The sequence below is a fragment of the Salvelinus fontinalis genome, chromosome 20 (assembly GCF_029448725.1).
Source record: "Salvelinus fontinalis isolate EN_2023a chromosome 20, ASM2944872v1, whole genome shotgun sequence".
In the NCBI taxonomy this organism is placed as follows: domain Eukaryota; kingdom Metazoa; phylum Chordata; class Actinopteri; order Salmoniformes; family Salmonidae; genus Salvelinus; species Salvelinus fontinalis.
Window position 1 is genome coordinate 8,543,062 of NC_074684.1, and position 24,796 is coordinate 8,567,857.

The 24,796-nt window shown below is 44.2% G+C and overlaps 1 protein-coding gene across 2 annotated transcripts in view; it reads right to left on the reverse strand.

The window, feature by feature from the left end:
* Positions 1–313: 313 nt before the first annotated feature.
* LOC129817242 (kinesin-like protein KIF26B) overlaps positions 314–24,796 on the reverse strand; it is a 38,307-nt gene continuing 13,824 nt past the window's right edge. The window contains exons 8-15 of one of the 2 annotated variants that reach the window (XM_055872283.1): positions 20,914–21,164; positions 16,558–16,759; positions 15,858–16,014; positions 15,510–15,669; positions 12,048–15,309; positions 4,267–4,436; positions 2,615–2,765; positions 314–2,258 (exon numbers count right to left, since the gene is read on the reverse strand). In XM_055872283.1, the coding sequence (XP_055728258.1) occupies positions 2,059–2,258; positions 2,615–2,765; positions 4,267–4,436; positions 12,048–15,309; positions 15,510–15,669; positions 15,858–16,014; positions 16,558–16,759; positions 20,914–21,164 (4,553 nt within the window). In that variant the 3' untranslated portion in view covers positions 314–2,058. Of the gene's footprint in view, positions 2,259–2,614; positions 2,766–4,266; positions 4,437–11,867; positions 15,310–15,509; positions 15,670–15,857; positions 16,015–16,557; positions 16,760–20,913; positions 21,165–24,796 lie in introns of both variants that reach the window. The other variant, XM_055872282.1, reaches the window with a different exon arrangement.

The window sequence follows — 24,796 nt, forward strand, 5'->3', positions numbered from 1 at the left end:
CACATTGTTTCCAGGTGTTTGATGCCATTCCATTTGCTCCGTTCCGGCCATTATTATGAGACGTTCTCTCCTCAGCAGCCTCCACTGTTACAGATTAAACCGATGTTGGACCAAGCTAGCCTAGGGGGGTAGGAGCTAGAGCTCCGTTTGGGATTCAGTGTTACTGTTGTTCTCTGTGGTACTGTTTTGTCACCCTTCTTAAACTACTGTTTAAAACCGTGTACTCTGTGTTGGCATTAATAACAACACAAGCCAAGCCTCCAGCTCTCACACGAAGTCATTCGACTCGGATGAATGAACAAAACACAAGGGGTACACGACCACTTTAGGACAGTTTATCCTTTGTCATTGAAGTTAAAAGGATACAGTAGGGGGCTGCATAGCAATACCATAATAAGTACAGAGAAATATGAAGACGTAGCTTGTAAAGAGTTGGCATACAACATGCTGATACTGTAAATAGGATTCATAAAACAGACATCATGGAGTGTGTGTGTGTGTGTGTGTGTGTGTGTGTGTGTGTGTGTGTGTGTGTGTGTGTGTGTGTGTGTGTGTGTGTGTGTGTGTGTGTTAAAAATGTAACACTCATATACGTTAGATAAGTATTCACCCCCTGACTAAATACATGGTAGAAACAACTTCGGCAGTGATTACAAAGGTGAGTCAGCTTGGCTTAGTCTCTAAGAGCTTTACACACCTGAATTGTGCAATATTTTCCCATTATTCTTTTCAAAATTATTCAAGCTCTGTCGAGGTGTTGGGGTCATGGCTACACAGCAAAATTGTATCCTGAAAAACTCCCTAGTCTTTGCCCGATGTCAAGTATACCCGGGTGATACCATGATGAAGCCACCACTGCGCTTGAAAATAAGGAGGCAGTTACTCAGTGATGTGTTGTGTTGGATTTGCCCCAAACGTAAGGCTTTGCATTTAGGCCAAAAAGTGTATTCCTTTAAAATCACCAATGGCCTCATGGTGACATCCCTGAGCAGTTTCATTCCAGTCCTGCAGCTCAGTTCAGAAGGACGACTGTATCTTTGATGTGTCTGCGTGGTTTAATATATAATCCACAGCATAATTATAACTTGACCATGCTTAAAGAGGGACTCATTGTCTGATTTGTTATTGTTACCCATCTACCAATCACTACCCTTCTTTACGAGGCTTTTGAAAAGCTTACTGGACTTTGTAGTTGAACCTGTGCTTGAAATTCAATACTTGACTGAGTGACCTTACAGATCAAATCAAATTTTATTTGTCACATACACATGGTTAGCAGATGTTAATGCGAGTGTAGCGAAGTGCTTGTATGTATGGGGGACAGAGGAAGGGGTAGTAAGTAGCCTTACCTTGTGCGAGACGAAACAGCTCATAGGGCAGGACCCTATCTTCTGTTTCTATAGCGAGGCCACTGAGTTGGTGCAGAGGAAGGGGTAGTCATTAAAAATGTCAATGTCAATTCCTCTTTCGCACATACTGTGTCCATGTATCTTATGTGATTTGCTGTGCCAAATTTGACTACTGAACTCAGTTAGGCTTGCCTAAACAAAGGGGGTGAATACTTATGCAACTATATTTCAGTTATTTCATTTGTAGTCATTTGTAAACATTTGCAGTATTTTCTTTTCACTTTAACATTATGGATTATTTTGTGAAAATCAATTCAATCCATTTCGATCCCACTTTGCAATGTAACAAAATGTGGGGAAAAATTCAAGGGGGTGAATACTTCTGATACCCACTGTAACGGTGAATATTGACCTGTATCGTGTGTCAGAAGAGCATACACCATTTCGGAGTGAGAGTGCTCTGTGGTATTCAGAGATGTTGATTCCACTCCCTCGTATTCAGGAGAAGTCAACACTGAGTGATACTTCTCACTACTGTTAGGGAGTTGAAATACAAATACCTGTGTATGTTTTCCAAGTGGAATTCAGATAAGCATAAAAAACGGTGGTATCCCATTAATGGCCTTCTCTCTCTCTACATCTCTTTTTCTCTTTCTTTGTAAATCTCTCTCTCTGTACATCTATTAACAACAATGGGAACAAAATGACACTAAATTCCCATGAATCCTTGCTGCTGTTCCGTCCGGCGGCGTCTCCGCGCTTGCCGGCGCTTGGTGGCGACGTCGAAGCACGTGACCATCATGACGTTGGCCTTGCAGAGGTTGACCTTGCTCTCCAGCCTTGCCGTGACCACCTCTAACGCTTCCAGGTGTTCCAGAGAGTCAACCTCAAACGTCTGCCACAGGTCAACTACACAAACACAACACAGTGATCAGTGATGACTGGCCACCAAATTAGCATTATCAAAAACTGGCTATTTTAGCTAGCCATCATCTTAATATAACATGAACTACAGAGGCCTCTCAGGATCAACATTAGCCACATAACACCCTAACAAATACACCAGACAAGGACATGATATAAGAAGAGAGACAATCTTATTATACCTGTTCTATGGCAATACCAAGACTCCATGCAATGGTTGCTATTGCATTGGTTACGAATGAAAAGATGATTGTTCACACCTTGTAGTGTAAGTCCCGTTGCTTAGAGAAATAAACTGACTAGTTAATGAATTACTGATTACTCTATAGTAAAACACTCACACTCTTGGTTCCATTTCCCTGGCTCCAGCATGAGATTCTGTTTGGCCAGCACCAGCTCTCTCTTCAGGCTGTTGTACTTGGCTCTCACCTCTTCGATCCTCTGCTGACGGTGCTCCAGGAACTTGAGTTTGGCACTGAAGCAGACTATTCCCTGTTAACGACAACACAGCCAAGGACAAGGAGAGCTTCAGCTACACATTCGTTTACACAGAGAAGAGCCTCTTCAGAACACCGAGCCTCATATTATGGATGCAAATACCAAATGGCACTCTATTCCCTAAATATCGTAATGCTTTTGACCAAAGCCCTATGGAAATAGGGTGCCATTTGGGACGTATCCTCTGACTATACCTTAGAGATCGGAAAATAGTCAATTTTCAAAGGTTAGTGCATAGTGAATATGTATTGTATTCAAATACAAAAGTATATACCATTTTTTTTTTTTATCGAGCACACAGCCATGCAATCTTCATAGACAAACATTGGCAGTAGAATGGCTCGTACTGAAGAGCTCAGTGACTTTCGAAGTGGCACCATCATAGGATGCCACCTTTCCAACAAGTCAATTTCTGCCCTGTTATTGTAAAGTAGAAACGTCTAGGAGCAACAACGGCTCAGACGTAAACTGGTAGGCCACACAAGCTCACAAAACGGGACAGCCGAGTGCGTAGCGTGTGTAGCGTGTAAAAATCGTCTGTCCTTGTTTGCAACACTACTCTCTGGAAGCAACATCATAACAATAACTGTTCGTTGGGAGCTTCATTAAATGGGTTTCCATGGCCAAGCAGCCACACACAGGCCTAGGATCACAATGCACAACGCCAAGCTTCGGCTGGAGTGGTGTAAAGCTCACCGCCATTGGACTCTGGAGCAGTGGAAACGAGTTCTCTGGAGTGATGAATCACGCTCCACCATCTGCCAATCTGCATAGTGCCAACTGTAAAGTTTGGTGGAGGAATAATGGTCTGGGGCTGTTTTTCATGTTTCGGAATAGGCCCCTTAGTTCTAGTGAAGGGAAATCTTAACGCTTCAGCATACAATGACATTCTAGACGATACTGTGCTTCCAACTTTGTGGCAACTGTTTGGGGAATGCCCTTTCCTGTTTCAGCATGACAATGCCCCCGTGCACAAAGCAAGATCCATACAGAAATGGTTTGTCAAGATCACTGTGCAAGAACTTGACTGCACTACAGAGCCATGACCTCAACTCCATTGAACACCTTTGGGATGAATTGGAACACAGACTGTGCCCGACCTCACTAATGCTCTTGTGGTTGAATGGAAGCAAGTCCCCGCAGCAATGTTCCAACATCTAGTGGAAAGCCTTCCCAGAAGAGTAGAGGCTGTTATAGCAGCAATGGGGGGACCAACTCCATATTAATGCCCATGATTTTGGAATGAGATGTTCGACGAGCAGTTGTCCACATGCTTTTGGTAATGTAGTGTATGTTTGTATGTAATGCACATGGACTTTATACATGCAATGCATTGTACGCTTACATTGTAAGTTTGCCATAGTTCTTGAGTTGTGTTTGGCTATTTATGTGTTTGTACACAAACTCAAGAATAGCCCTGATTTCTCCTGATGAACTAAACTAAACATGTATCCAAGCCTATCCTAAAACACCCACTGACATCTTGTCCCCTCACCTGTTTGCCTGCTCCTCCTCTCCTCTGCAGCCTCTCCACGTCATCTATCTCATAGACCTTGATCTCGTAGGCCTCTGAGATGCCCCTGTCTACCCAGCGAGACCTGGGCCCACTGGCAGACCTCCTCAGAGATTGGCACGTGTCATTGGACAGATGCCGCGGGTGTGAACCTACAGATCAGATGAAATGGAATAAGATAGTGCAGAGCTGTGTAGTGTAGAGTAGTGTAGAGTAGTGTAGTGTAGAGTAGAGTGGAGTAATTCAGAGCCAAGGAAGGCATGAGACTGTAATGTAATATTTTGTCTTGTGAAGAGACAACCTTGAAAATGTTAATCTTGTTTTAGTCATCAATAATCCTTGGTTCCTGCCTGTGCTTGGTAAAAAATGATGGGGGGGGCAACATGACCCCCTCCTTAGGATCATCTGGCAGAATGCCCAGAATATGTTCTATAAGTTAAGATAGGAGACGGTGCCAGACACATGCCGGCACCAACCCTATTAGCTATGCCTATGTAACGTGTCTAACGGGACTGCCCCGGCAGAGCTCCAGAGAGACGTTCACTATGGTGCATCAGGTTTGTTGGAACCTCTCCAGTTAACTGTTAATAAACAATGATTCATTTAAGATTGACTTTGAGTGTCGCTGTATAGAATTTCCATGACAATTTGGAGTCAACGAACAGAATGATTGATTCCGCCTTTATGAAGCACAAGGGAAATTCTCGTCTGACCAAAAGAGGATGAGACCCGCCCAGACCCTTACTGTGAGCTGCCCAGGAGGAGACACATCATCTGCAAACAATTAAGGGACTCAGCAACTGATTTAAGTAAGTCAATTTAAATGAATTTGTATAAATTAGGAAAGAATTATAATAAAACCAATTAAACTAAACATAAAAATGGAGGAAGGTACCCCCAGTCCTAAGTCAAGTAATAGCACGAAGTGAATGTGGATGTGAGTTGTGTGAATGTAGATGTGAAAGTTTTGTGAGTGTGGAAAGTATTAAGCTGATTGAAACTAGGATAATAACACTATTGAAATGTGGATATTAAGAAATATTATTGGATTTGTAGCCTTAAGTTTAGTTAACAGAAAATCATGTTCAACATTCATTGGTTCTATTTATAGTTTTATTGGTTAGGGATAAGTCAAGTCTCGTACCTTTACCAAAAGTGGATATACGGCAATCTTTGTCTGAGACTTTAATTCTCAGACCCTTTAGACAGTCATACAATGCTTTAACCTTATCTTAATCAAATGATCCATAAAGGGACCACTCTGAATATTTCTCAGAATAGTTTTTACACCACTTACGTACGTCTACGTGTGGGTGTGCAAGTCGTATATTATTATTATTTTTCTCCATTGTTACTTTATCAAATATCTAGTAACCCATTAAATTCTTCATATGTTACTTTATCTCTAGTAATCCATTATACTTTTCTTCACCAATTCCTCCTTTAGACTAGTCTTCTAATCATACAGATTAGATATTTACACCAGTTCTATTTAACAGCATATTCGGGAATAGTACTTTCTCCTTTCATATCTCTAACATGCACAGATTCCCTATTCAATACAGATCAACATAAATGCCTACAGACATCCACACCACTCATATGCATGTTCAACGACTCTAAATAACACCTTGTGCTATTCTCAGTGGTTCTCAGAGCACGTAGACTATCGTTACACACGTGTTATTCTAAAGGACAGTGGCGGCTCAGGTGAGAGAAATCGGGACATTATCAAGGGCGGCTTCAGGTGAGAGAAATCGGGACATTATCAAGGGCCAGCCAAATGCTAGACCGAGAGTGCCGGGAGGGAGGGGGGTGGTCAACCATGCCAGTAATTGATTTAGGCTTACCAAAAAGGGTTTGTTTGGGGTATCAGGTTGATTGTGGAGGTCTGAACACTGCGAAATTTAGAGTACTTTAGACTAGAAATGCATTGAAATACCGATCTGTCATCAACATGCCACTTGCGACAAAAGCTCCAGCTGAAATGTTATTGCCAGAATCCATAAATGAAATTGTGTATTGAAGCATGTGGAACTGTATGAAGCGAAGGTCTTAAGCCATGGTTTTGCAAGTTGGATTGTACAACCCAGAATGGAGGGTTTGAAAGTGTCTTTGGTTTTATGCGTTGATTTTATTTACTTACTACTTTGATTGTAGATTTTAGCTTTAGTATGATGATTATGAATGAAATTAGAATCACTCCCATTAATTTAAGTAGAACCTTTATTTTGATTTATTATAATGATGCATTTAGATATAGAAGCTAAAATCTAATGCTTACCTTAAAATGTAATGATTGGGGCCTCCCGGGTGGCGCAGTGGTCTAGGGCACTGCATCGCAGTGCTAACTGCGCCACCAGAGTCTCTGGGTTCGCCCCCAGGCTCTGTCGCAGCCGGCCGCGACCGGGAGGTCCGTGGGGCGACGCACAATTGGGCTAGCGTCGTCCGGGTTAGGGAGGGTTTGGCCGGTAGGGATTTCCTTGTCTCATTGCGCTCCAGCGACTCCTGTGGCGGGCTGGGCGCAGTGCGCGCTAACCAAGGGGGCCAGGTGCACGGTGTTTCCTCCGACACATTGGTGCGGCTGGCTTCCGGGTTGGAGGCGCGCTGTGTTAAAGAACCAGTGCGGCTTGGTTGGGTTGTGCCTCGGAGGACGCATGGCTTTTGACCTTCGTCTCTCCCGAGCCCGTACGGGAGTTGTAGCGATGAGACAAGATAGTAATTACTAGCGATTGGATACCACGAAAATTGGGGAGAAAAGGGGATCAATTAAAAAAAAAAAAAAAAAAAAATGTCATGATTATTAAGAGGATGGAATGTGATGGAACATTTTATCTTGTGAAGAGACAGCCTTGAAAATGTTCATCTTGTCTTAGTGTCATAAATAATCCTCGGTTCCTGCCTGTGCTTGGTAAAGATATGAAGGGTGGGCGACATGATCCCCTCCTTAGGACCATCTGGCAGAACACCCAGAGTATGTTCTATAAGTTAAGATAGGAGACGGTGCCAGACACATGCCAGAACCAACCCTATGAACTATACCTATGTAACTTGTCTGTAACCAGTACATAAGAGATCTAACGGGACTGCCCTGGCAGAGCTCCTGACAGAAGTGTCTGTGGTTTTATGCGTTGATTTTGTTTACTTACTACTTTGATTGTAGATTTTAGCTTTAGTATGATGATTATGAATCCCGCAAAGGCGGAGGTGCTGCTAACATTTACTATAGCAAATTTCAAATGACAAACAAAACCAAACGTTTTCGTCTTTTGAGCTTCTAGTCATGAAATCTATGCAGCTTACTCAATCACTTTTTATAGCTACTGTTTACAGGCCTCCTGGGCCGTATACAGCGTTCCTCACTGAGTTCCCTGAATTCCTATCAGACCTTGTCGTCATAGCAGATAATATTCTAATTTTTGGTGATTTTAATATTCACATGGAAAAGCCCACAGACCCACTCCAAAAGGCTTTCGGAGCCATGATCGACTCAGTGGGTTTTGTCCAACAAGTCTCTGGACCTACTCACTGTCACAGTCATACTCTGGACCTAGTTTTGTCCCATGGAATAAATGTTGTGGATCTTAATGTTTTTCTTCATAATCCTGGACTATCGGAGCACCATTTTATTACGTTTGTAATCGCAACAAATAATCTGCTCAGACCTCAACCAAGGAGCATCAAAAGTTGTGCTATAAATTCTCAGACAACCCAAAGATTCCTTGATGCCCGTCCAGACTCCCTCTGCCTACCCAAGGATGTCAGAGGACAAAAAATCAGTTAACCGCCTAACTGTGGAACTCAATTTAACCTTGCACAATACCCTAGATGCAGTTGTACCCCTAAAAACTAAAAACATTTGTCATAAGAAACTAGCTCCCTGGTATACAGAAAATACCCGAGCTCTGAAGCAAGCTTCCAGAAAATTAGAACAGAAATGGCGTCACACCAAACTGGAAGTCTTCCGACTAGCTTGGAAATACAGTACCGTGCAGTATCGAAGAGCCGTCACTGCTGCTCGATCATCCTATTTTTCCAACTTAATTGAGGAAAATAAGAACAATCCGAAATGTCTTTTTGATACTGTCGCAAAGCTAACTAAAAAGCAGCATTCCCCAAGAGAGGATGGCTTTCACTTCAGCAGTAATAAATTCATAAACTTCTTTGAGGAAAAGATCATGATCATTAGAAAGCAAATTACGGACTCCTCTTTAAATCTGCGTATTCCCCCAAAGCTCAGTTGTCCTGAGTCTGCACAACTCTGCCAGGACCTAGGATCAAGAGAGACACTCAATGTTTTAGTACTATATCTCTTGACACAATGATGAAAATAAACATGGCCTCTAAACCTTCAAGCTGCATACTGGACCCTATTCCAACTAAAATAGTGAAAGAGCTGCTTCCTGTGCTTGGCCCTCCTATGTTGAACATAATAAACGGCTCTCTATCCACCGGATGTGTACCAAACTCACTAAAAGTGGCAGTAATAAAGCCTCTCTTGAAAAAGCCAAACCATGACCCAGAAAATATAAAAAACTATCGGCCTAAATCGAATCTTCCATTCCTCTCAAAAAGTTTTTTTAGAAAAAGCTGTTGCGCAGCAACTCACTGCCTTCCTGAAGACAAACAATGTATACGAAATGCTTCAGTCTGGTTTTAGACCCCATCATAGCACTGAGACTGCACTTGTGAAGGTGGTAAATGACCTTTTAATGGCGTCAGACCGATGCTCTGCATCTGTCCTCGTGCTCCTAGACCTTAGTGCTGCTTTTGATACCAATGATCACCACATTCTTTTGGAGAGATTGGAAACCCAAATTGGTCTACACGGACAAGTTCTGGCCTGGTTTAGATCTGATCTATCGGAAAGCTATCAGTTTGTCTCTGTGAATGGTTTGTCCTCTGACAAATCAACTGTACATTTCGGTGTTCCTCAAGGTTCCGTTTTAGGACCACTATTGTTTTCACTATATATTTTACCTCTTGGGATGTCATTCGAAAACATAATGTTAACTTTCACTGTTATGCGGATGACACACAGCTGTACATTTCAATGAAACACGGAGAAGCCCCAAAATTGCCCTCGCTAGTGTGGATGGCTGCAAACGTTCTACTTTTAAACTCGGACAAAACAGAGATGCTTGTTCTAGGTCCCAAGAAACAAAGAGATCTTCTGTTGAATCTGACAATTAATCTTGATGGTTGTACAGTCGTCTCAAATAAAACTGTGAAGGACCTCGGCGTTACTCTGGACCCTGATCTCTCTTTTGACGAACATATCAAGACTGTTTCAAGGACAGCTTTTTTTCCATCTACGTAACATTGCAAAAATCAGAAACTTTCTGTCCAGAAATGATGCAGAGAAAATTATCCATGTTTTGTTACTTCTAGGTTAGACCACTGCAATGCTCTACTTTCCGGCTACCCGGATAAAGCACTAAATAAACTTCAGTTAGTGCTAAATATGGCTGCCCCCAAAATTATCATATTACTCCAGTGCTAGCCTCCCTACACTGGCTTCCTGTTAAGGCAAGGGCTGATTTCAAGGTTTTACTGTTAACCTACAAAGCATTACATGGGCTTGCCCCTACCTATCTTTCCGATTTGGTCCTGCCGTACATACCTACACGTACGCTCCGGTCACAAGACGCAGGCCTCCTAATTGTCCCTAGAATTACTAAGCAAACAGCTGGAGGCAGGGCTTTCTCCTACAGAGCTCCATTTTTATGGAATGGTCTGCCTACCCATGTGAGAGACTCGGTCTCAACCTTTAAGTCTTTACTGAAGCCTCATCTCTTCAGTAGGTCATATGATTGAGTGTAGTCTGGCCCAGTAGTGTGAAGGTGAACGGAAAGGCTCTGGAGCAACGAACCGCCCTTGCTGTCTCTGCCTGGCCAGTTCTCCTCTCTCCACTGGGATTCTCTGCCTCTAACCCTATTACAGGGGCTGAGTCACTGGCTTACTGGTGCTCTTCCATGCCGTCCCTAGAAGGGGTGCGTCACTTGAGTGGGTTGAGTCACTGACGTGATCTTCCTGTCTGGGTTGGCGCCCACCCTTGGGTTGTGCCGTGGCGGAGATCTTTGTGGGCTATACTCAGCCTTGTCTCAGGATGGTAAGGTGGTGGTTGAAGATACCCCTCTAATGGTGTAGGGGCTGTGCTTTGGCAAAGTGGGTGGGGTTATATCCTGCCTGTTTGGCCCTTTCCGGGGGTATCATCGGATGGGGCCACAGTGTCTCCTGACCCCTCCTGTCTCAGCCTCCAGTATTTATGCTGCAGTAGTTTATGTGTCGGGGGGCTAGGGTCAGTCTGTTATATCTGGAGTACTTCTCCTGTCTTATCCAGTGTCCTGTGTTTAATTTAAGTATGTTCTCTCTAATTCTCTCTTTCTTTCTTTCTCTCTCTCGGAGGACCTGAGCTCTAGGACCATGCCTCAGGACTACCTGGCATGATGACTCCTTGCTATCCCTAGTCCACCTGGCCGTGCTGCTGCTCCAGTTTCAACTGTTCTGACCTGTTCACCGGACGTGCTACCTGTCCCAGACCTGCTGTTTTCAACTCTCTAGAGACAGCAGGAGTGGTAGAGATACTCTTAATGATCGGCTATGAAAAGCCAACTGACATTTACTCTTGAGGTGCTGACTTGTTGCACCCTCGACAACCACTGTGATTATTATTATCTGACACTGCTGGTCATTTATGAACATTTGAACATCTTGGGCATGTTCTGTTATAATCTCCACCCGGCACAGCCAGAAGAGGACTGGCCACCCCTCATAGCCTGGTTCCTCTCTAGGTTTCTTCCTAGGTTCGGGCCTTTCTAGGGACTTTTTCCTAGCCACCGTGCTTCTACACCTGCATTGCTTGCTGTTTGGGGTTTTAGGCTGGGATTCTGTACAGCACTTTGTGACATCAGCTGATGTAAGAAGGGCTATATAAATACATTTGATTTGATTTGATGGTGCATCAAGTTTGTTGGAACTTCTCCAGTTAACTCTTCTCCAGACCTCCCTGTTAATAACCAATTATTCATTTCAGATTGACTTTGAGTGTCCCTGTGTAGAATTTCCACGACAAGACAAATACAAGCCCCACTAATATCTAGACTTTTTTTACTTGACAATTCAAGCACTTTTCTCCTTGGGCTCATTTATTAAAGATGTGACCTAGATAAAGTCTTTGGAGGCAAATAATAGGACAGGAAATGCAATGAATAGTAATCTGTGCAATACCAATGAATTACATAAAAAAAGCCAATATTACTGTACAACGCATTACAATTTGTGAAAATGTACGTCTCACACATAGCTGTTCCTCACTTCATTGCACATCAGTGTTTTTATTGTTGTTAACACAGAAGACCTTATTCACCAAATCCGCAGAGCTCATTCCTGCTATTTTAACACAACACAAAATGCAAAGCAGGAAACATGAATCACACACTTGTAACTACAGCGACTTACAATATGACCAGCGGGTAAAACTGGTTCAAATGCAGTCATTACCAGGTAATTTCAACCAGTTTTGTCCAGTTTTGCTCGCTGGCTGTGCATTCAATTAAGGAATTACCCAGATCAGATCTTACCGTTGCTGCTCCTCCTTTTGGGGTTCCTCTCACTTCGGGCCACACTGATCATAGAACAGCTCTTATCGCTGATAGAGTCTCTGTTGGAGGTAATGCTACCTGTGGCTTCGCTGTCCCTAACCATGCTCTCATAGCCACTGCTCACCACGCTGTTCCTATTGGTCAGTAATGCTGTCTTACCCATGGCCGGGGGCAGCTCCCCGCTCAACACACTAGTGACATCACTGGCGTGCCCGCTGAGGTGGTTGGGCCTGCGAGGCGCTGTCACCCTGGCATAGGGTGAGGGTACAGCGTGAACAGGATGAACCTCTCCCATGGATCTACAGGCAGCTCCAGCCGCTGCTGCCATCTTGTCTAGAACTAGTCCTCCGGAGGCCCCGCCAGAGGGGTAGGGCTCTCTGCCGATCTGGAGGAGCTCTGAGATGCGCCCGTTGATTACCCGGACGGGGGACTTTGCTATGAGTCGTGGTGGTAGGGTCTGGGGCGAGGGGGTCTGGTTTCGGCTTAGAGACTGGGTGGACCAGGGTGGACCATGCTCAGGGCTCTTCCCATCAGGGGACAGACTGGCGCTCCTGTTGATGGACTGACGGAACGCCTTGGGAGAGAAGCTAAGGTTCTTGGTACTGGGGATGGATATCCGGCGGACCTTAGGGCTGGTCATCATCAGTTTCCCCACCGCGGAGAGCTTAGATCGGCTGGTTCTAGGAGACTGGAGGGCTGTGGAAGTGGTGGTGTTGGGCTCAGTTATAAAGGTTGACCTGTTGGTTTTGGGAGAATGGGCTGTGTAGGGGGTGTTTTTGTCAGTCAAGGGAATGTACCTAGTGGCCCTCCTGGGGCTCCTGCTGGCCCGGGGTAGGGTGGGTTGGCAGGACTCCCCTTCCCAACTCCCTTTGGAGCCCTTGGAGCTCCCCAAGGAGCTCACAGAGGATTGGCTACTGCCTCGGTCCAGAGTGTGGAACTCCAGTGGTATTCTACCTAAAGAGTTGGTCCTGCTAGCCAACTGCTCTAGTTTAGCACTGAAGAGCCTACTGCTTTCCTCTATGGGAGATTCCAGCTTACCGCTATCATGTCTAACACTCCAAGCGGATGGCATGGGCTCCAACGGTGAACTACTGGCTGTGCTGAGAGGACTGTTACTAGTTCTCTGTCTCTGCTGCTGCTCCAGGCTGTACTTCCGAGCTGGTGAGAAGGGGAGAGGGAGGCTCTCCCTGGCACAGGAGAAGATCCCCTGCCTGGCTGAGGATGGCCTCTTCTCCAGGGTCACCCAGGGACTACCAGGGGTGGATGATGTAAAGTCTGGGGCTTTGTCTTTATACTCCTCGCTCATTACATAGCTCTCCTGCTTGTTGATATTATGCCAGCCTCTTGGTAGACTGGCTGTTCTGTGGTGGGTAGCTGCAAGGTAACCAGGGATACAGTTCTCTGGTGTATTCATGCTCCTTTCACTACTGTCCCCTGGTGACTTTGGAGTAATTAGGGAAGATGGAACAGGTAAGACCCGGTCATAACAGGTTAGGGAACAGGTGGTGAACTCCCCTCCTCTGGGATAGCTCCTTTCTGCTTGGTTACCACTCTTCCCTCTGGCCCTATTCTCTAATGACATCATCTCATAGCAACCGGTCTCCTCCCAGGCATGTGTGTCACATGATGCAATACTATTAGTTTGACCTGGGAAAGGCATCAAAACACTCTCGTTGGTATTCTTCTCGTGATTCCTCTCAGTAATATAGAACGCACCTTCTGTCTCCATCGCCGTTTTACTTCCTGAACCTTTCAGATGATCTTTCTTCTCGGGTTCAGCATAAGCATCCGCTCGCGTGAAACGGGTGTTAGAAACCCCTCGGCGATGACGAAACCCCTCCGCATCACTACTCCTACTGAGGTCAGCGAGCGAGGGGTTTATAAAGGAGGGCAAGACCCGGTTCTCCATCCTGGAGAGAGAAGACATGGCTTTGGGTTTGGTGTTGACTTCCACAGCCATGGTCTTAGTGGTAGTAACAGGGTCCATGGCCTTGATAGTGGAACCTGTAGAATCTTCACTAATGTTACTGATAATCCTGATGGGAAGGGAACCCAGTACAGACCCTGAAGAAGCCTGGCCAGAGGAGGAGTGGGCATCCCTGATCCTGATGATGTTCCCTGCCCGGCCTCCTCTCTCCAGTGCCCTGCTGATGGTCACCTCCTCCACCATGGTGAACACCAGCTCATCCTGACCCGTCTGGTCCAACGGCTGCTGGACCATCACCGTGATGGTGGCCTTCATCTCCTTCAGGTCCGACTCTATAGTAGGCAGCTTGGAAAGCTGGGGAAGGATCATCTCTCCTAGGAGAACACTGGTAGCCAAGGAGGAGGTGGTGGAGGATGAGGGGGAGAGGAGGGATGGAGAGAGAGAGGGGGATATCGGAGTGCTCTTGCCCGCCGGAGATGTCCTGGTCTGGTGTTGCAGCAAGCCAGACATCCCTGGGTATCCAGCTGGCTCCAGAGACAGGGGAAGAAGAGACAGAGGAGGATGAGAGCTTGGCACAGGGCTGATCTGAGTGTAGATGTCACTGTGCTGCGGCAGAAAGCTGTACTCAGAGGGGTTGCCTTGGTTCTGGCAGGCTGGATGTATACTGATAGAGCCACAGGGGTTTGGTTGGTCCTCTTTGGAGCTGGCTGCACTTCCCTCCTCACAGTCATACAGACCAGAGTCCTCTCTCTGAAAACTGTCGACCGGAAGACTGCCATCTGTCACCAGGCTCTCTTTCTCACCCACAATGGAAAGCTCACAACACTTCACCTTCATATTCAGTAGTTTCAAGAAGGAGGTATATTCCTCAGCCTCAGTTCTGCCTGAGCCATCTTGGGGTTCTGGAGGGGACTCGGTCATGGCAGAAGGTTCTTTTAACAATGACTTGGTAACTGTTTCGCTGCCGTCGATGCACCCGAGTCGCTCCTGCAGCTCTGCGAACGTGTCACACTTAAGACTTAAATTCCTCTCACATTGGCCCACTTCTGCTGTATTCTGAGAAAGTTGTTCTTGGATGATGCTCTCATTCTTCTTCTTCTCTCCCTGCAGTCTGGGCATGATGTTTAGAAGGTGCTGCAGTAGCTCTTTCTTTAGAGCAGAAAGCTCAGCGTCCTCCGATTCCGCTTCAGCCTTATTCTGGTGTAGAGAGTGGATAATGGGGATAAACTCCGGCTGGCCCTGGCCCTGCTCTGTCAGCTCCGCACCAGGCTGCTGGACCGAGCCATCGGGGTTGATGTGGATGACCGTGTCACAGGACTGGTCGCTGCTGGAGTGGTCATCCAGCAGGTCACCACCGAGCCTGAGCAGGGGCAGGTCACTGAGGTCATAGTCCACAGCATTGGTAGAGTGAAATGCTCTGAGAGAGAAGGGACTACTCCCTCCACTCCTCTCTCTACTCAGACTTCTACCACTGGGAGAGCAGGATGTTGAATGCTGAGAGAGAGAGAGCGAGAGAGAGAGAGAGAGGTCAAAGTTAGTGATCATTTTTTGCCTCGTCACGAAACAAATGCTACTAAACTGCTTAAATTGTTTACTAATAGTTAGGCCACCCAAGGTTCATTTAATAACACTTTTAACAACATTCTTGGCACCAAGAATGTAATGGTAAGTAATCTATAATTCAGTAGACATACGTTTGCCTTCTTCTGTGTCCTGCGAATGCGCGAGGCAATTTGGACAGTGGAGAGTGTCTCTGGGAAGTGTTCTGGTGAGTCAGTCACATGGGCCAGCACGGTCGTACGACAGTTAATATTACCCAGAGACTCCTGTAGCAGCATGGTCACTTTACTATCTCTGTGGTGAGCACAAAATACAACCATCCTCATCATCACCGTCATGCATTATACATAACACAGTACAGTACAATTATATTACATACCAATGTTAAAGACTCAATTTCATGATCTACTGCTTGAATCAATTGTTTCCTTCTGTTCCATTGCAATGCAATCAAATTAAATTGAAAGTCTCCAGTATCTAACCTGTTGGGGATGTTTTTGTTTCCATTGTTGAGTAGGGCCAGTATAACACTGCCCAGTTCAGACTCAGGACGTCCAGCTCTGCTGTCACTGGTTCTACTGGTCCCCTTTATACTGTTAGCCAGATCTATCATGATCAACCTGCTATGACCCTCTGGTACTGGGAGAGGGAGAGGGAGAGGGAGAGGGAGAGGGAGAGGGAGAGGGAAGAGGAGGGGAGGAGAGGAGAGAATTCACTAGAGGAAATGAAGGGGGGGAAAACTGAGATCACCAGAGAGAATAGTTGAGAATAGAGCAAAGAAAATAATACAAAATAAATCCAAGGTATTCCAAGTATTCTTAGAAAACAAATTAGGTACAGTTTATTCAGTCAGCCGTATGCAAATGAAGTCTCCAGATATTAGCTTGATAGCTTACTCACGAGTCCGTACGGTGACACATACAGTGCAAGCTACGTACAGGTCACTGACCAATAAGAAGAAGGAAAAATATACGAACAAAAATAAAGAGCGTACAGACATTTTTACTGTCAGTGTCTTGACAAAGTACTCTGACTGAAATGTGGACACAAGAAGCAATGTGCATAGGTAATAACCTTATTTCCTACATACCGTAGATATAGGGCCCATAGACATGTCTATCTGATCTATATACGGAATAGCATGCCAGAGTTATCTTTTCTACAATGTACAGAAATAGCAACCTTTGCCGCTGCCCTCTGTGAGCTGCTGTTGGACGTGCAGAGTAAAAAACATATGGGAGCTGGAGGAGGACGATGGTGTGGTGATGTCACCGCGAGCTCCACTCATCGGGCGGCCGGCACGGTGGCGCGATGCGATGGCTGCATCCAGCAGGAAGGCAGCTCTCTCGGCGTTGGGGGCAGATACCACACTGTGGTGCCGAATCTGCATTAGAGGAAGAGAGCATGTTTTACTTTCTATTATATTTTATAAAGTTTTATTTTATTTTCATGACAGAACATAGATAATGTATGTAGAGAGGGAGAAAGCGGGGATAGAGGTACAATGGCACAGAGGGGGAAAGAGGGACTCCGGGACAGACGCCGGCACAGCAAGGCATGAATATAATATGACTGTGTGACAATGCCAATGTAATTTTGTAACTGGGATTATGTACTGTAATTAAATTAAGTCCCACTCCCTGGCTCTTCTGACAATGCATCTGAATAAGGAATTAACTAGTGTTTTCTAATTCCTGACTGTGGTAGTACCAAACAAAACAAAGTAATTATATACAGCGCCTTCAGAAAGTATTAACACCCCTTGACTTTTGCCACATTTTGTTGTGTTACAGTCTGAATTTAAAATGGATTAAATTGCTATTTTGTGTCACTGCCTACACACAATACCCCTTAATGTCAAAGTGGAATTGAAAGAAAAAAAGTGTATTACAAATGTATTAAAAATTAAAGGCTGAAATGTCTTGAGTCAATAAGTATTCAACCCCTTTGTTATGGCAAGCCTCAATAAGTTCCAGAGTAAACATTTGCTTAACAAGTCACATAATACGTTGCATGGACTCACTCTGTGTGCAAAAAATAGTGTTTCACAAGGTTTTTGAATGACTACCTCATCTCTGTACCCCACAAATACAATTATCTGTAAGGTCCCTCAGTCGAGGAGTGAATTTCAAACACAGATTCAACCACAAAGACCAGGGAGGTTTTCCAATGCCTCATGAAGAGCCAGCAGCACACCACCCTCCTTCCCACTGCTGGCTTACCTCTGAAGCTAAGCAGCGATGGTCCTGGTCAGTCCCTGGATGGGAGACCAGATGCTGCTGGAAGTAGTGTTAGAGGGCCAGTAGAAGCCACTCTTTCCTCTGGTCTAATAAATAAATATCTCAGGAGAGTGATTGGGGACATTACCTTGTGTAGGATTCTGTCTTTTGGATGGGATGTTAAATAGGTGTCCTGACTCTCTGTGGTCACTAACAATCCCACGAGATTTATCGTAAGAGTCGGGGTGTTAACCCTGATGTCCTACCTAAATTCCTAATCTGGCCCTCATACTGTCACCTAATCATTCCCAGTTTACAATTGGCTCATTCCTCTCCCTTGTAACTACTCCCCAGGCTGTGAATGAGTTCAGTCAACTTACCTGGTAAAAAAAGAAGGGCACCTATTGGTAGATGGGTAAACGTTTAAAAAGCAGATGTTGAATATCCCCTTGAGCATGGTGAAGTTATTAATTATACTTTGGATGGTGTATCAATACACCCAGTCACTACAAAGATACAGGCGTCCTTCATAACTAAGTTTCTGGCGAGGAAGGATACCGCTCAGGGATATCATCATGAGGCCAGTGGCGACCTATCATTCAGGGCAGAGCTCCCAATATTTAGCTTAAATAAATAAATAATTAATTTATACATTGGCTCAGGGTTCTGTCACTCATAAGGGCGCTACGTCACCGCCAAATCAAAGGGTAAAGCTCGAAAATTCAAGTCCCTTGGGTGCTGCCATAGAGTTACATTAGAAGTGCCCATCCAAGAAGGCTCAAGGTCATTGACCACAGATAAAATTACTTAAAATCCCATTATATCTACAGTAGCTTTGATTGGACTGATGTCAACATCTTACTTTCAAAGTCTTAGCTAGCAGTCATCATCATGAATCAAGTCAACGATCTACTGGCAAATCCTTTTTAATCCTTGTCATATGAAGAGAAATAGTGAAGAGAAATTATAGATAAAATGTATCGGTGCTCATTGGACAACAACAAGTTGGAAATCGCAAATTCAACAATGAGTGGTTTGGAAAGAATTAGTGGCTAACTGCAAGTATTGCAAAGCAATCACTTTCTTGCTATTCAGTGGAGTGGCTGTGTGGTCCAAGTCTGTGTTTAAGGGTCTCTTTGCCAAGCTTTAATGATAAACATTTAACATTGGCCATGCTGTCAATGCAGAAAGATTGTTGCCGTGCTCAAAACAACTGTTAACTCAGACCTGTGAAATCTGACTTCAGTGAGTTCAAGACAACTGGGAATTTGGGAAAAAACGAGCTCCGACTGGGAAAATACATTTTAAACGGTCCTCCAACTCGGAATTGTAAATCAGGAACTCTGGCCTCTTTCTAGAGATCCGACCTGAAGATCACTGATGTCATCATATTTCAACCTTGTTTTTTTCAGAGTTCCCAGTTGTCTTTAAAGCACCATAAATCCAGAAAATACCAGACTTTGATGACAAAGTTTTATCGCGAAGGACCGCCGAGCCACCTTCCTGTTCAAGTCAGCACAGCACAACAAGGTCTCCAAAAATGTATTGTATGCTGCTGCATAAATTATGTAATATGCCAGAGAGATATATATACTGTAGCTAAGTGTATGTTGTGTAGTAAACTGTTAGTAGCCCATGTGTCTCACCCTGATAATTTGGTCTATTTTCCCCTCTTAATTTTGCCTACTATTCTGACTTAGTGGTGCACATGTAGCCTATAACCTGTTTTAGAGAAATGTAATCAATGAATATTGTAAGAGCTTTCATTGTCTGCTTATATGCCCCGTTGGTGTACAGGGAAAACACTGTAAGAACGGCCCATGTTCTGAATTTTAAAGGGCTGCTTCGCTGCCAGACAAGGCTCTGCTGATAACCTTACCACTGCTACACCTGGTTTTGGGACTGCTGTTGGGACGCTGCTGTTGGGACAGCTTTATGTAGTTCCTAACAGTTTGTGGCCACCGTTTGTTACTGTTATAGTGCAATTAAAGTATTGTTTAGCGTTGTGTTGTGGCTTTGCTGGCACACATTCCCAAAACATTAGTTTGCCCCACCAAGATTTGCATGGTAAAATAGCCACCATTCGTATGAGGCGAATGGTGACTTTAAAACAGTTACAGAGTTTAATGGCTGTGATAGGAGAAAACTAAGTATGGATCAACAACATTGTAGTTACTCCACAATACTAACCTAAATGACAGTGTGAAAAGAAAAAAGCCTGTACAGAATAAAACTATTCCAAAACATGCATCCTGTTTGCAATAAGGCACTAAAGTAGAACTGCAACAAAAAAATCTTTTTTTGAAACTTAATTTCCTGAATATAAAGCATTATATTTGGGGCAAATCCAACACTCTTCATAATTTCAAGCATGGTGGTGGCTGCATCATGTTATGGGTATGCTTGTCATCGGCAAGAACTAGGGAATTTTTGGGGATAAAAATAAACGGCTAAGCACAGAAAAACCTGGTTCAGTCTGCTTTCCAACAGACACTGGGAAACATTCACCTTTTAGCAGGAAAATAACCTAAAACACAAGGCCAAATATACACTGGAGTTGCTTACCAAGACGACATTGAATGTTCCTGAGCGGCCTAGTTATAGGTTTGACTTTAATTGGCTTGAAAATCTATGGCAAGACAATGAAAACGGCTGTTGAGAATGATCAACAACTTACTTGTCAAAGCTTTGAGAAATTTTAAAAGAACAATGTGCAAATATTGTACAATCTAGATGTACAAAGCTCTTAAAGACTTACCCAGAAAGACTCACATCTGTAATCGCTGCCAAAAGTTATTCTGACATGTATTGACACAGGGGTTTGAATACTTATATAAATGAGATATTTCCGTGTTTCATTTTAAGTACATTTTAAATACATTTCTAAAAAAAATTTAAAACATGTTTTCACTTTGTCATTATGGTGTACTGTGTGTAGATGGGTGAGAAAGATATCAGTTTAATAGATGTTTTATTCAGGCTGTAACACAACAAAATGTGGAATAAGTCAAGGGTTATGAATGCTTTCTGAAGGCACTGTAAGATACCCTTAGAGTGGCATGACACCTTAGTGACATATGTAGTAGTAACAATGTAGCTACAGTAGCATGTATTTTTCTGTGTTCTTAAGACTTGGGACTTCATTAAGAAACTGTTCTCATGCAGAGATTTCACACCAATGCTGCACATAGAGAAATTCAATAGAGAGCTGACTCTTCCATATTCTGCATAACAAAGAATCAAGTCAGTTCTATAAACGTTACACATTTCTATGTGATCTGAACCGTCCACAACAATAAGCCCCTGTATCATCATTTACCTGCATTCCATAGATGGGGTCCTCAAAGAGATAAAGGTCTGCTGATGGGCTGTCCTGGAGGTTGCCTGACAGTAAGTCCCTGAGGGTCTCGTCCTCCCCACAGACCTCCATAGCGGACACAGACACAGCCAGGCTGGCCCCAGTCCTCTCCCTCCTCCTCTCTGTGTGACTGTAGAACCAGGAGATGGCACACGGGATGACCCCTAAACTCTGGCTGCTGCTATCACTACCCATCATGGTGTGGGACTTCCCTGTTAACCACAGTAATAAAGCACACACAACACAGTCAGTTTGGTTGCTCTGTTTGTGTGTGTCTGCGTGTGCGTGTCTGTGTGCGAAAGTGCGTGCAAACCTGTGTGTGTGTGTGTGTGTGTGTGTGTGTGTGTGTGTGTGTGTGTGTGCGTGTGTGCGTGAGAGGCAGAGAGAGAAAGAGACAGAGCATCTTGGTAAACAGCTCGCGGGTAGGGGGGGCTTCAGAGTTGGTTTAATGCACTGCTTGTTAAGACAGACATTATCTAATTACACAAACCACAACACGCTCATTGAAACTGTCAGTATTTACAGTACATGTCCCCATTGTAGGGTTAGCATGGAGGACAGAGGGAATGGAAAGGGCAAATTAAGGTTCTAACAAAACAGTTTTAATTATCCACACCCAAAACACTGTCAAAATACCATCTTCTGAAATGGAAGTTATTTAAGCAATAAGGCTCAAGGTGGTGTGTTATATGGCCAATATACCACGGCTAAGGGCTGTATCCAGGCATTCCGCGTTGTGTCGTACATAAGAACTGCCCTTAGCCGTGGTATATTCGCCATATATACCACAATCCCCCGAGGTGCCTTATTGCTATTATAAACTGTTTATCAACGTAATTGTCACACCCATGCTATAAGGTCTGATGTACCAAGGCTTTTAGCCAATCAGCATTCTGTGCTTGAACCACCCAGTTTATACTACAGAACATATTTCCTCCATTTTAATAATGAATTTATTGATAATACCGGATTGGATTTACATACGTCACTTTACATTGTATGCCACTGCCACTTACTTGCAGACACTTTTATCTTCCTCCAATAAGCTCTTTGAAAAAAAGATGCCACTTAGTACCAAAAAGGGTTCTTCCCTGACCCCCACAAGGAGCCCTTTCAGAACCCTTTTTATAGAGCATACCAATGCGTCGAAGCCACCTAAGTGATCCAGTATAGAGGAGGGAGGGACTTTTGCCCCGTATTACAGTACCATAACTCTAGTGATCCGTGTCCTAGGTTTACTCACTCTAATCCAAATGCTAATTGAATTAGGGTAAGAGAATTGGTTTTGTCCAATTAAAGGCGAACCAGCCTGCCATCATTCATTCCAGAGGGCCATTCTATGGAGGGAGGGAGAGAGATTGATATCCCCTGGCAGCCGACCTGCCGCCGTCTACACCGCCCGACTAATTCAATCTGATTTACGGCCGGTGGCGTCATGTGTAGTAGAAAGGTATAGCTCCAAGGAGACACTGCCCTTACAGGAGAGAAAATGGTTTTATGTATTTGTGTCACACAGACAGTCGTCTATTAAAAGCCTTTAGTAAAGCTAAGTGGATTCCATTTTCCTAATAGCAGAGCAGAGATCGTTTTACAGTCCATTTCGTTTTTAGTCTACCTCAGCCTTCTCATCCTGACTGACAAAATATTTGCGTCATGTTGACGTGTTTTTGCAGGCAGAACGACGGAGGAAGAAGCTTCAAAAACACTTGGGATGTATTATGGATGAATCTCCATCTTTTACTTATCGAAGAGGTGGAAAATGAATGGAACGGAAGATGGGATGAATAAAGGAGAGGACGGATGGAACACCTCCCACGCCACCACACCCCCCATAGGGAAAAGAGAGATGAAAGAGATGGAACACCTCCCATGCCACCACACCCCCCCATAGGGAAAAGAGAGATGAAAGAGATGGAACACCTCCCATGCCACCACACCCCCCATAGGGAAAAGAGAGATGAAAGAGATGGAACACCTCCCATGCCACCACACCCCCCCATAGGGAAAAGAGAGATGAAAGAAATGGAACACCTCCCATGCCACCACACCCCCCATAGGGAAAAGAGAGATGAAAGAGATGGAACACCTCCCATGCCACCACACCCCCCATAGGGAAAAGAGAGATGAAAGAGATGGAAAACCTCCCATGCCACCACACCCCCCATAGGGAAAAGAGAGATGAAAGAGATGGAAAACCTCCCATGCCACCACACCCCCCATAGGGAAAAGAGAGATGAAAGAGATGGAACACCTCCCATGCCACTGCACACAGGAAAAATATGTATTCAAGAGATATATAAAAGACAGTGATGAAAGAGATAATAGCCACTCTCCTTGTGAGGTTTGGTCTTCATGGCCACTTAAAACAATGCTACTTTCCTGATGAAAATAACATCATAGACCAGCATAGGCTGGCCATGCTGATCAATGGTATGCATGTATGTTTTGGCTAATTCTGGTTTTGCTGCTGACTAGCCTTCGCTATGTTTCTGATGGTGCCTTCATTGTGTTGTTGCTGGTGTATTCGCTATGTTTTTGTGGTGAACAGCAATCACTATGTTTTTGCTGATGCTTTCACTGTGTTTTCGTTGTTACCAGCCTTTGCTGTGTTTTTGCTGGTGACCAGTCTTTGCTGTGTCTTTGCTGGTGACCAGTCTTCGCTGTGTCTTCGCTGGTGACCAGCATTTGGTACGTTTTTACTGCTGACCAGCCTATGCTGGCTTGCAAAGTGATGTTTAATTCCTATAGGAATCCAGCCAGAGTGGGGATATCCAACAACTGGAACTTTGAGTCACCCACAATCTGCATTCAGAATGACTGCCAGGGTCATAGACTTCCTAAACCATCTAAACTGGAACAACCATTTCAGTAACAGGTGCAATAAGTCCAAGTAACAGATTGGATTAGTTTAGAACAATAATTTAGTTTTTTTAAATCATTGTGTAGCATAAGATTCATTAATCAATCAATGTACATGCAAAAATACAACAAACAAAACAGATATTGAAATAAACAACTGCAACATATGTTAATGATGGGCTTGGTCAGACCAGCTTGACCAGCTAGACCATGCTGGACAAGCATAGACGAGCATGGACTAGCTTGGTCACCAGCATCACCAGGATAAGCTGGTATGTTTCCAAAAACACAGCAAAGACTGGTCATCAGTGTTCAAAACACAGCAAAGACTGTTCATCAGTGTTCAAAACACAGCAAAGACTGGTCATCAGTGTTCAAAACACAGCAAAGACTGGTCATCAGTGTTCAAAACACAGCAAAGACTGGTCATCAGTGTTCAAAACATAGCAAATACTAGTCATCAGTGTTCAAAACACAGCAAATACTGGTCATCAGTGTTCAAAACACAGCAAAGACTGGTCATCAGTGTTCAAAACACAGCAAAGACTGGTCATCAGTGTTCAAAACACAGCAAAGACTGGTCATCAGTGTTCAAAACACAGCGAAGACTGGTCATCAGTGTCCAAAAACACAGCAAAGACTGGTCATCAGTGTTCAAAACACAGCAAAGACTGGTCATCAGTGTTCAAAACACAGCAAAGACTGGTCATCAGTGTTCAAAACACAGCAAATACTGGTCATCAGTGTTCAAAACACAGCAAAGACTGGTCATCAGTGTTCAAAACACAGTGAAGGCTGGTCACCAGCAAAACCATCTATACCATGCTGGTCAGACCAGCTAGAGCAGGGATGGGCAACCTTTGTAGGCCTGCAGATCATTTTATTTGAGAGTTAGACTAGTAGAATACACAAGGTGCAATTTCAAAATCGTGTTATGTCAGTCACTGACAGTCACTCAATTAGCAATGTCAGCTAACATTTTTTA